The sequence below is a fragment of the Amphiura filiformis genome, chromosome 15 (genome assembly GCF_039555335.1).
Source record: "Amphiura filiformis chromosome 15, Afil_fr2py, whole genome shotgun sequence".
NCBI lineage: Eukaryota > Metazoa > Echinodermata > Ophiuroidea > Amphilepidida > Amphiuridae > Amphiura > Amphiura filiformis.
In genome coordinates this window covers 30,333,796-30,347,070 of record NC_092642.1, presented here as the reverse complement: position 1 = coordinate 30,347,070, position 13,275 = coordinate 30,333,796, and the positions used below count along the sequence as shown (strand labels likewise).

Below are 13,275 nucleotides of genomic sequence, written 5' to 3'. Positions count from 1 at the left end.
CCGGATGGCCTGTATTAAGAACGCCCTAACAACAACAAAAAGTTTCAAAATAACAACAACAACAACAAAATATACCGCAAAATGTCAATACACAACCCACCCCCCCCCCCCCTCTCATTTACCCTAACAAAAACCAAAAAAAGCCCGTTTTGTGATCAAGAATATGCGAAAAAATTACCGTGATAATTTCAATACTAGATTAACTAAACGCATCCCAAAAAGAAAGTATCCAGTTTGATTTTGGTCCATAAGTCAAAGATGGGGTCTTAAATCAAGACCTACCAAAAGTATGTTACAGATAAATTTATTTCGCACATTTTGATACCTCATTTGTCTAAATCGATGCAGAATTGATGACACAATGATCTTTTGAATGCAATCGCCTCAATTTTAAAAGTTGCAGTAAATTTCTATTGATTTGGTCCTGCTACTCAATATGGGCAGCGATAGATCAAGGCCAGGGCGCATCAGACGTCTCGCTAAAAGCATGTCTGGCTGGCAGTCATTGATGCAGCAGGAGGACATACCAGATATTAACTGTGAAGAGTGAATGGTAAAACATTGAGGAAGAAGTAAAAGAGCATCTGTATTGAATAAAACACATGAAGCAGTCTTATACCGTCTCTGTTATTGTGTACCTTTATGAAGAATCTTGAGAATCAGGAAACCACATCAATAGGGATTACTGCAACTTTTAAAATTGAGGTGATTGTATTTAAGAAGGTCATTGTGTCATCAATTCTGCATCGATTTGGACAAATGAGGTATCAAACTGTGCGGAATAAATTCATCTGTGCCGTACTTTTGGTAGGTCTTGATTTAAGACCCCATCTTTGATTTATGGACCAAAATCAAACTGGATACTTTCTTTTTGGGATGTGTTTATATTACAGATAATACGATACACAATTAAATTACTTTAAGCCGTACAAGGAAATTAGATAAAATACTAAATGTAATTAAGAATAATATTATCTTTCACTTTGGTCTGGATGAAACTTACTTTCTTCTTTATTTTCCATTTACCAACAGGACATTTATTTACACATATGGACTGATTGAGTGTCCCTTATTCTCAAGCCCGGTAGGTATTCTGATGCATCTAAACATCTCAAAAAAAACTAACTAACCCCCTTAAATAATGACTATTATTCAAAAACGGGTGATTGTATTACAAATCTGTAAAATGCGTTCGAAGCAGAATTAATTTCTGCACATTTTGACACCTCATTTGTAGCAATTGACTAATTGACGTCACAGTGTACATTTAAATCAATGTAACTTAAGATTTGAAAGTTGCAGTAAATTCTATTGATTTTGCATTCAGTGTAATGGAAGGAAATCTGTGTAATGATATCAGAGAGTTTTTGTTTTGTTGTGCAACTTTCAAATGTGGACCTCACTACATTAAATTGACCGATGTTTTATTGTTTTCTGGGCTATCGTATCAAATGATGTGTCAAAATGTGCAGGAATACATTCTGCTTCCAACGCATTTTACAGATTTGTAATACAATAGCCCCTTTTTGAATAATGGCCATTATTTAAGGGGGTTGGTTACTTTTTTGAGATGTTTATTATGATTACATTGCCACCATGATATGGACACCCCTTTAGATTATGCATATGTGATAAATGATACAGAAGAGCATTGAAGTTATTACTTTAAAAACGGCTATCAAAACAATGATTAATGTTTATGATATAATTTATACAAGTGGCTAATAAATAAACTGACTTGACCAGGCCCTACAATGCATGATGGGCATGATGGTTATAGAATAGAGTAATGGCGTCCAACTAACACTTGTAACGGAGAACAGGGGGTAAATTTGCTCCGCATTGCATCAATCTGAACTGTTTAACATTTATAAGTATATAATTATTCTGAATAAAATTATGACGCCAAAGTAAAGTTATATTATTTAACAGCGTACTTCGGTTGTATTTATAAATGCGCTTTTATAAATACGCACGTGATCACCTCCGCGCTGCTATAACAGCTTAACAGACAGTAAGTCTCGAAGTGACTTCTACATAGCGAGTGGTCTTCCTATACATTTGAATGCAAAGGCGGAACAACATGAGACTACTGTGTAGCAAAATTAGTAAAAAAAAATTTCCGTCGTCAAATACTTTCAAAATGTTGTTTTTGATAACATATTACAGATTCGGAATTGCAAAATGTGTAATACTTTTGCAATTAAATTAGTACTTAAATTTGATGATTTTTTTCTACAGAATTCCTATCCCTTTTTGGTCACGCTTGCTGGTCTTGGTATGTCGCGCCCATGGGTCACGTGCGTATTTATAAAAGCGCATTTATAAATATAACCGAAGTACACTGTTTAATTGGTACATATTAACCAAGTTTAACAACATTCTTAAATTGTTTCTTTATTTTAGAATATCTCTACCTCAGGTTCAATTTACATCTTGCCAATCTACGTATGTCTCTGGTTCTTATTGTTACGGTTCTTCGTTGGTATTCTGCTCTGCACTTACAAAATGTGTAAGGCAAAGGTAAGAAGGCGATTCGGGAAAACCAAAATTAAATCCCTCAAAAACATGTATCATTGATGTCCCATAGATGTTGACACATATAAAAGCTACAATTAAACTCGGGGCTCTCACCTCTGCCTGGGCTGTGCATCATGGAGGAACAGAGGCGAATGGACAAGTCAAAAAGAGAAGATAATTGTATGCTCACAAGTCCAAGCCAAATATATTTCAAGGTACAGCATGATTTGATGGAAAGAGTGTTGCACAATTTATTGAATACATGAATACAAAACCCACCCAAGTCCATGGGAAGTGATTTTGAGAGAAAAACATGTGTATCATTTTAATTCCTTCAGTTAGATTTACCTGGTCAATATGGTAAGTTTTACGTGCAAATGAGTGGATTAACCTGTATTATGTATGACGATTAGCATTTCAGGGACTTCGTGGGGTTCATTTTAAATTTTGGACTTGGGTGGTTTTTTGAATCATATACAAAGACAACAATGTTAGAATGAGATTACCACTAGTAAGATAATACAAAATAAAGCACACATGTATGTATAATGTTGATAAGCATTCTGCCATGTAATATAAACCACACAATTTCCTTTATTAAACCCTTTTTTTCAAAAGTCACTCTCTAGCAATGAATGTGTTACAAGTGGACTTTTATATATACTGGATTTCAATCAATATGTTACAAGACTCAAATAATGGAATTGGGTGGTTCTTTCATACATGCTATTTTTCACATGCTCAATAGACACAGAGGATGAATATGAGTTGTTCTTTCATACATATGACAGGCTTATGCATAGCAACAATTTCCCATGGTTAACTCAATTTAGCCAACGTATGGACTTGGGTGGGTTTTGTATTCATATATTCAATTGCTAATTGCTACTACTAGTATAGGTATAGACTTTAAATCATTCGGTATTTATCGTGGTACATTGGAATTGGGCAATTATGCGGGTCCACTGTCCGTCAAAAGGGTCGGTCCTTTGTACAGAAAGCCACTTCTTATAAAGTATTTAAATTAACTCTCCGAAAAGAGCAGGGTAAAATAACAGACTTCCAATCCGTTCTGGTGCTGTTTGGATATTCACACTGTTACGCACATGATACGCGCCAAAACCTGCCTGTGCCTAAGCGCTCTGTATCTCCTTGTGTGTTATTACTTCAAAAATGTTTATGGTATTTTGGTGGGTTTTTTTCATATCTGTACAGACTATGTCTGCCACTCTACACATAGCCCCACCAAGAGATTTCAGGAAAACGCACTACTATGATCGGGTGACATATCTGTTAACTCCACCAATGTAAGTATCTCACAAATTATATTTTGAAGGGACGGGTCAAATTGGAGCTGTATACATGTTACTCTAGCTTCAGTAGCTGCTTTATTCCGGTAATTTCTTTTTTTTTTTTTTTTTTGGGGGGTTAATTTCATCCAAGCTACAACTTTTTTACATTATTACATTTCCCATAGGGTATAAAATCTCATCGGACTGCATCTGACCATAAGGTGATCATTCTCCGACTATGATCAATTCGCCAGCGATGTGTTACGTGTAATCCGATTATCACCATGTCAACTGGATCACGCTTTTGAGTTCTACACCACGATCGAAATGATCGCAACACAAAGTCTATGGCATGTACTATCAATTCTAAAAGGTGCTTGATCCAGTTACCAGGGAGTTACGTAACCACTTCGCTGGCGAATACCGGACCACCTTTGTAGTTGCCAGCCTGTCAGGTGAAATCCTATATGATTGGAAGAATTTGAAGCTATAAAATAAGTTTATAATTTATTTAGTAATTATTTGAATTTTACATAATGAAGCTTCTGATGCAAAGGCTCATGTACACCAAAATATCCATACATATTTTTATTTTTTGAATTATATGATATCTATTTCGTAAAGAGTTACTTACGACGCATCGTATAAGTCTTGAATCCACCGTAAGTCCCAATCGTCCTTACTCTTCCAGTTCCATGGGATTTACACGATAACAATGGGCTTCAACTTACGATGGTTATTTCTTACGACGACTGGCAACTATTAACGTGGTTATAAATCGACCATTGGTTACTACTGACAATTTTGTATTGTTTGATTTTATTCTTACAGCCATCAAAAGCAAACCTTTCGATCGAAAGTAAGGGCATTGTTTTACCAATCAAAACCAGGTTTGTTATTTTTGGTAATTTGTCGATCGATCTGTTTTTGTTGAGGTTTTAATTGAAATAAGCGAATCATCAATGGAATTAGGTACAAAATGTAGTGAACATAAAGGGTAGTAGCTATACATAAATTTGGTATAACAATATAAACGCATCAAAAAGTAACTACCCCTTAATGAATAAGGGAATAACCATTATTCCAAAACGGTTTATTGTATGCCAAATTTGGGATATGCAATCGCATATGCAATTTCTGCGCTTTATGACCTCTCACTTGTTGCAATGGTCCCAATACTGATGTCGCATTGTACATTTGAACAGTCTATAATATCGAATTGATTAATTCGAATTAAACAATTCATCGAGTGGCCATGGGCAGCGCCATTAGACATGTTACAAGACTACCAAGTGACAGACAGGTGAAGGACCGTACACACACAAAAATAGGCACTTTTTTGATAATTTTCATCAAGATTACTCAAAACTTATCTAGCTAATTATTATACAGCAGTGGTCTCTGCCTTTTTAATATGTTATGAAAAACTTAATTTTAAAAATATTTACCGACGGAAATAAAAATCCATCGATGGATAGTCTTGTTATGCTCTCAAAAACTTAGAAAAAAAATCTGAAAAATCCAAAATTTTGGTCTAAAAATTGGTCAAGGTTACTGCTGTCCCATTCAAAAGCACAGGAAGACCTCCCACATCGTCGAGGTCAACTTTCTAGACTTCCTGTCTACTGGCAGTAATGGCTACTACCCAGTGCAAACATCAATGAATTGTTTAATCGAAACAATTCGATATTATAGACTGTTGAATGAACGAAACCCAAGATTTAAAAAGTTGCAGCAAAATGCTATTGCCTTGTATGTATTATCCATGAAAGGAAATCTGTTCGGCTCTCATTGGATTTTTCTATTCGTTTTATGCATTTGGAGTGGATTACAACATGTGATAATCAATAGCAATTGTCATTATTTACATTAGTGGTCAACCAAATCTGAGCATGACACCGTAGCCGTTCATACTACCTTAATGTCAAATTGAAACATGAAGATTTAAATTGTTTTTCTGACCAACAAGGTATGACCAACAAGTTGTCATTTCAGTGGTAACGTTAGATTCGAAATTTCAGTGTGGTTGGTGTTGCCAACACCAGCCAAATTTGATTGATTATCGCAGTTTTGGCCTTCCCTAAACATGCTAAATTCACGAAACAATAAGAATAACCCAATGAGATCTAAAACAATTTCCTTCCATGGAATACTGAATACCAGGCAATAGTTTTTTACTGCTACTTTCAAATCTTAGATTAGTTTATTTAAATGTATACTGAGACATCAATATTTGGACCATTGCAACAAATAATGTGTCATAATTCGAAAAATATATTCTGCTTCCAATACCTTTAACAAATTTGGCATACCAACCCGGTCATTCATTAAGTGGGTAACTTACTTTTTGGTGTGTTTATAAGACAGTAAATAGCGAGTAAAATACAAATGAAATAAAACATTACATGCATTGGCATTTTTTGAATTATTTTCAATAGGACAATTAGACGAAAACAAAATGCAATAAATGACATTTAATAATAATTGTTTGCATTTCATTCAGGCTTTAAGTATTCCAGACGTTTTGTGGTGACGATAGCGGTTAGTGCCCTTGCTCTATATGAGGTAAGATATTGTGATTAAAAAAGACATCACTGATTTCATTTCCGCTTAAAAATTGTATTCCAATAATCTAAGTTGCTATGATAATCGGTCGTATCAAGTTAAGATTATTAGGATTGGTTTTGATTTTGGTCCTGCCTAAGCTCTTGACTGACGTCATTACCAATATCTTTGTCTGTACTCTTTGTTAGAAACTTAAAACTTGTAGAAAGCAGTTTCTGTTTTCATTTCAGTTTGTTATATAATCATGTGACCGCAGAATCAATTGGTTTGAAGTTACCCTGATCAATGTATACAAAAGAAGTGTTTAAATTTACGCAGTGCAATATTTACGAGCAGAGAAATCGAACTAGTCAATCTATATTTGAAAGCGTGGTGTAGATGTTCGAATAATCCTTGGATTATGTTCCTGTGAAAAAATATAGACCATCGAAATATTTCCTCCCGAGATTACAAAAGAATATACATTCGAGTGATGCACACATCTAATTCATAAACATATCGCGTCGCATACGGGGTAATCGATTGAAGCTATATGACTTCCGATATAAAGGCCAGTTGACTTTTATTCAAGTTATTTATTGCACCAAAAATGAGAATGAGAGGGAGGATGTGGGAGTATGTGTAAGGGGGGTTAGGGGAGAGAGAAAGAGAAACAGGAGAGATCATGTTTTACACTTTCCTGATCAGACTTTGCGGAGGCTGATTTGGTCACGTGATGGTAATCGGTGAGGAATGTCTGATGAACACCTTGGGAACGGGTCCCAACGTTATTGCGAGGTATATTTTTATCCTAATCTTACATCGCGCCTTCGAAGAAAATTGGCAATGCCAGGATAAGCAAAATAATGTTCCATATTCTCACCAATCTTTGGCGTCATGGCTGACAGCAGATGGTATAAGTACCGAATCGTATATAATAATTGAGGTTCAGGGGTCTTGCTTCTGCCGACGGACGTAGCTGGTTTTTCGTGAAATGTCATTCATTACATGCTCTTTTATATTCATAGGTCAGTCTAGCCTACATGTTTGGCATAGACTATATATTTTCAACATTGATTCACGTATTTGCCTATGACGGTCCTTTAGAGAAGGGGTTTGAGGTTACAAATAATACCGAAACGTTCGGAATCATACACCGTGCACTCAATTCCGGCAAAGGTAAGTGTGTAGATTAGTAAGTATTTAGCTTATGAATAATACATTACCGTATTCAGATTCGAAAGTGCGTCAAACAAGGATATATTTCATATAAACCCAGTAAACGCAAAACGTTTTCGACATCATTCGCAAAAGGTTATAAAAGGTTGTCAGAAAACGTTTAAATGTCGGTTATATAAAGGGTATATTAAGAGTATAAAACGGTTTCATAACCTTAAAAACATTTTTGATAATCTACTGCTCAGCAAACAAAATGTGTTACAGAAAACGTTTAAATGTCGGGTTATATAAAGGGTATAAAACGTTTTGATAACATTCCAAAAACATTCTTGAAAACTTGATACAAAACATTCTAAATAGAATGTCATTTTAAGAACATTTCTGTGTTTGCTGGGTTCAAATATTTTAACATAATGTTATTTAAGTATTGACAAAATATTTGGCAAAAATGTTTGCAAAAATAGTTTACAATAACATTTTTGACAACATTTAAAAATATTGTTGTAGTGTGTTTTCATACAAAACGTTTTAAAACATTATCATGAGCTTTATATAACCCGACATTTTAATGTTATTAAAACGTTTTTTACCTAAACCAAAAGCCAAAATATAACTTATTTAAAACGTTTTTAAAACGTTTTTGTGTTTGCTGGGAAAGTCTTTCATATAATGCATGACTTTGCAAAGATATCAAATTTAAAGGTGGAGAAAATACAATTAAGACTTGATCAACAGTTAATTTTGTTCTTTTTGACAAATTCCAAAAAATGGCACTTTAATCACTAACATTTTAGTGACGTTTCATCACTACACTAGTGGTTTCATCAGACTGGCAACCCATAGCATCTGACTGATTCCTTTTATGGTCTACTGCAACTGCCTTAGAGGGCGTGATGAGTTGGTCACAGATATTGTTAAATGGGTAGGCCCCCTCGTCCTTGTTTAGAGTTCCATGTCGTTTTCTGCGGATCCAAATAGCTTCTGTGTGCCACCTGGTAGTCTTCACGAATGACTTTTGAGTCCTTCTGATTGATTCCCAAGAATGATTCGTAGAGGCTACATGATCGGGATTGTTCAAAAAGGAAATTATATGTTGAAATCAACATTCCAATTGAGCTTGTTCAAAGATTTGGTCCTTGATCAGTTCTGTAAAACAAGTTTACGAAACAAAGCCGCGCAGCGTAGACTAATTGTGTGGTCGGAAGAGTTGGTCGGAAGGACCACTTCAGAATATAAACTATGATTTCATATGGCTATTTCACTCAGTACTATGTCTCATTTCGTTATTTCTTGGTGTTTTGACCTGAACGTTGGAGGGGACGTTTTTCTTATTTGCAGATACGTTTTGGATTACATGTTATGTATCCTTGGGAATCATGGTTTCCTTCATAATCCATATGATAGTTGTCTATAGGTAAGTACCGCAATTACTAATCAATCAGACTAAACTCATACAAATCTATAAATAAGGGAATACATGGATGCTACTTTACTCCATTAGAATCCCTTACGAAAATGGCACGCAGTTTTTGAACGCATGCAGCATGCAAGCAGCACGCGTGCAGTTGGTAGTGTGCGGATGCGTATATTTGGAACGAGGCACGCATGCAGGGAAGCGTGCAGATGCTTGCTGCATGCGTGCAGGTCATGAGCGTGTGCAGTTTGCATGCAGCATGCAAATCCATTAGCGTGCACTGCATGCGTGCAGCACGTACTGGCCATATATATGCGAGACAAAATCATGAAAAAAAATCAAAATAATGGTTAACAGTGTATACTGTCCTTACAATTAGTCTTACATAACCTGGCTATCCATTTCACAATGAACCAAAATTGCCTAGCTTAATTTTATACAAGTCACTTATCTAACTTAACCTACCTGATTTTGAACCTGGGACCTTCTGCATGGGAGTCTGATGCTTTACCATTTGAGCTATTGGGGTATACACATTTGATTAAGTGTTTTAAGTTAATATAAGCAATATTTTGATGACTATAAACCGGCCAAAGTGCATCATTTTATGAATATTGATCAAATTTACTGTGAATATTGATAACATTCACTATAAAAATGTTGAATTTTGTTTTGATTTTTGCAGTGCCAATTAACTGTTGATTCATGAATGGCATACCAACATTGGCCCAATGTTGCAATGCCAACTATCGAAAAAGAAATGGCATTCCAACATTGGGCCATTGATGCAATGCCTACTATTGAAACAGGAATGGAATTCCAACATTGGCCCAATGTTGCAATATCAACTTTCGAAACAGGAATGGAATTCCAACATTGGCCCAGTGTTTCAATGCCAAACTATCAAAACAGGAATGGCATTCCAACATTGGCCCAAAGTTGAAATGCCAACTATCAAAATACGAAATTTGCTTGCCCTCCCTCTAGACCTGCCAAAAATGCTTGCCCCCTCCCCTGTTGGCCTGCCAAAATTGCTTGCCCCCCCTCCCTCTTGGTCTGCCAAAAATCTTGGTCTGAAGGTTAAATACTTCGAAAATTTTGGTCCTAAGGCTAACTTATTTATTCATTGTAAACATTTAAATATTTTCACTTCTAGATCATTGCCAAATTGTGACTTGATGTCAGTTGTGTAAAGGTGAATTAGTCATTGAAAATCCTGCATGCATGCAGCATTTTACCTTTACTGCTTCTGGAAACCCTGTATGCGTGCAGCATTCTAACTTTGTGATCTGGAAATCCTGCATGCATGCAGCAATATGCGTGCTGCATGCAAGATGCGTGCAATTTGCATGCAGTCCTGCAGTCCGCACACAAGTGTAGTCTGCACGTAATTTGCGTACAGATTGGTAGTCTGCACGCAGGTTCTGCAAGCAAATTGTGTGCGCGGTGGATATTTGTGTGCGGTGCCTGCATGCACACAGCTGGTTCGCACGCACGAACACGCTACCAGCAGGCCTTGCTTGCATGCTGCACACATCTGCACGTGTGCTGCACACTGCCGCACGCGTGCTGCATGCTTCCGCACACATTTTTCATTGCTTGCATTTTCGTAAGGGATCTTTCTATCGATTTGTTCAGTTAAAGGTATCAGGCTGCTAAATTCCCGGGCTAAAAACTCTCTATGTTGGACCAAGACAAACGATATCCGTTGTTTATAGTTCAACGTCCATCCAATGCAAAGGGAAATTTCTTGCTCAAAGAGGAACCTGGGTGAAAGCTACAGTTGAATGGAGCTTGGACCATTGGGAAAAGGAATTGTAAATAAAGCTTCGACCTTAAACACGGTTTTAGTATGATAAATATATTGGTTAAATAATGTTTCTGTATTGCTTCCCCATTATAGAGACAATACAATGAGGCTGTGGAAAGGAGACCGGTCATTTTATCCACCTGAAGAACTGTCTTTCGCTACTCTTGTGGTAAACTTGAAATTCTCTTTGACAAAATAATTGCCTGTAGAGCTTTTTTACATCCTTTCTATGAAACCGAAAGATTAATTGAAATGTACGTTATATTTATATCTCCTTTTAATACTACGTATCAAGAACTCCATTTATTACGTTAAAGATGAATAAAGTGACGCTTACAATTTACATTATGTTCTTGCAGGTTGCCAACCTTCGATACTCAGGGTATCAAATCGCCTATTGTATTTGGGGTACGTACGTTTTCCACATAATTAACCTTCCCTTTCATAGGAATCACTCCTAATTGAGTCCTTTAGTCTCTATTCTTACTACACTCGGTGGGTCATTGCAGAAGCGTTCAAGTAGCGATCCCTGGCAGATTTATTATTATCTGTAGACTACAATTCTGCAGCCAAGTATAACTGCACTTTGGTGTATGTTGTATAGGTCTATACGCAAGAAGAAGAAGATCCCATTTTAACTATGTTATGTGGACCTCGATCTTCAGCATGCTCAGTACAATGTTGATGTCATCATTTCTGTCCCAAAATCATAAACCGATAATATAATGACGATCAGAATTACCAGAATGTAAAGTAAGCGGTTTCCATTCCACATGTTCCATAGGGGATTACAGCTGGTAAAAATGCAACAGGTTTATCAGGGATGTAAGTTTTCATGCTTTTGGCTGAATTCAGGGTTTGTTTGTTGTTGTTTTTTGTTTTTGTTTTGTTTTTGTTTTGTTTTGTTTTTGTAGTCAAGATAATATACGCAATTTCTTTCATTCTCAGCCCATTTTAGGACCATTCTGGTCATTGTCACGCTGTTAAAGAAGTATTACCAGGAAAAATTGTCCTATTGTCCCACAAACACAACCAAATTGACTGATTCCAATTAGGCGGACGTTGGGACATGTAGGCTTAAACAAATATGCAAAAAAAAATCAGATTTTTTAAAATTAACCTGGCCAGGACGATTAATAACAAACTCGATGTTAAAAATGGACTAAATTTAAACGCAATATTCATACGCAGAGATTGCCCATTGAAATGTGTGTGATACTTTGTGTACAAAAATGACATTGCGGTATCCCATTTTGGATTCCATGCAACGTAGAATAAAACGCAGATGCTACGTTGAAATATGCTGATTTTACCTCATGTCTAAGTCCATGCAACGCGCCCAATTTTCAGGACGAAAAAGTCTCATTTTGAAAGTAATGTAATGATGTATGGATGCAGTGATCTTATATCTACCAAAATATATGTTTTTGGGCAAGCACAAAAAAGCAATTAAGTTTAATCAGCATGTAGGTCAAAATCAAAAGCGGCCTGTTTGAATTAGGCAAGAGACTCAGCTTACTGTTATTTTTTTCCACCACTATGCCCTCTATCGACCAAGATTAGATTAGATCAAATATTATAGTCTTCATACGAGCTGACTTGTTCTCCTTCGTGACGAATGAGCACAATCCAGTTTGGAACCGAGACTAGCAATATTTAACACCGTATTAACGTATGTAAAACGTACGTTCCACGTGCTGCGTTTGGAACATCGCAATGTCTCTATTGTCAAAATTGGACTTTCACCCCTGATATAATTAATATAACGCAATTATATATTCATTCCGGTTTTACAGAAAGTCGCTGACCACTTTGGTACATACAGTCAAGATACTACTGCTTGATGTTGTCACATTGGTAATAACGTTATTTTGGTATATGTTGCTTTGCAGGATTTATCTTAATTCAGATGGTATTGTGGGCACTCGTGTTTCTGATAATGTCTTGTGTAGTTCAGCCATTTATAAAAGGAAGAAGCACCTACTTCACGGAATTCTTAGAAGACTACTGGTAAGTTATCTTGATAGTACACTCTTAGAAAAAAAAAGAACTGTTTGTCCCATGGGGAAATAAAGGTCACAAATAGGGGTTCTAAGAGACCCGTTGGAGAACCTTTAATGGTTCTTTGGAGAACCTGAAAAGTTTTCCCCTGGAGGACAGCCGTTGAACCCTTTAGAACCCTTATAGTTTTATTTTGTTATTTTATGTAAAATCCCATTGTCCAGTGAATTTTGCATCCTTTGATTCGTAATGCATGACCAATTTGAATGCGAATAAAATAGCGCAAAAGCAAACGACATTTAAAATATTTCTGAAGATCAAGACACAAACAAATAATATACTAATGCTAATTTACATTGCTATTTAACTATATCTTCCCTAAAGTTACAACATGTACATGTATAATACAAGATTAATCTTGAAACGAAAGCTAAAGGAAGTCTTTGGCAATCACGACATTAATGTATGCCTTATTAAAAATAATTATCAACCACGAATCACATGCTTTTACTTAA

At 36.0% G+C, this 13,275-nt stretch overlaps 2 protein-coding genes across 2 annotated transcripts in view; both read left to right on the top strand.

The window, feature by feature from the left end:
- The first annotated feature begins 2,414 nt into the window (after positions 1 to 2,414).
- On the top strand, positions 2,415 to 11,746 carry LOC140170859 (stimulated by retinoic acid gene 6 protein-like). The gene is made up of 9 exons (XM_072194070.1): positions 2,415 to 2,523; positions 3,736 to 3,827; positions 4,644 to 4,702; positions 6,316 to 6,377; positions 7,385 to 7,535; positions 8,874 to 8,949; positions 10,853 to 10,928; positions 11,119 to 11,171; positions 11,674 to 11,746. Exons 1-9 carry the CDS (start codon positions 2,509 to 2,511, stop codon positions 11,744 to 11,746), a joined length of 657 nt encoding a protein of 218 aa, XP_072050171.1. The 5' UTR covers positions 2,415 to 2,508.
- Positions 11,747 to 12,656: 910 nt separating this feature from the next.
- The window catches only part of LOC140171502 (stimulated by retinoic acid gene 6 protein-like), an 84,597-nt gene continuing 83,978 nt past the window's right edge, over positions 12,657 to 13,275 (top strand). The window contains exon 1 of the mRNA XM_072194772.1: positions 12,657 to 12,769. Within this exon, the coding sequence (XP_072050873.1) occupies positions 12,669 to 12,769 (101 nt within the window). The 5' untranslated portion in view covers positions 12,657 to 12,668. The remainder of the gene's footprint in view (positions 12,770 to 13,275) is intronic.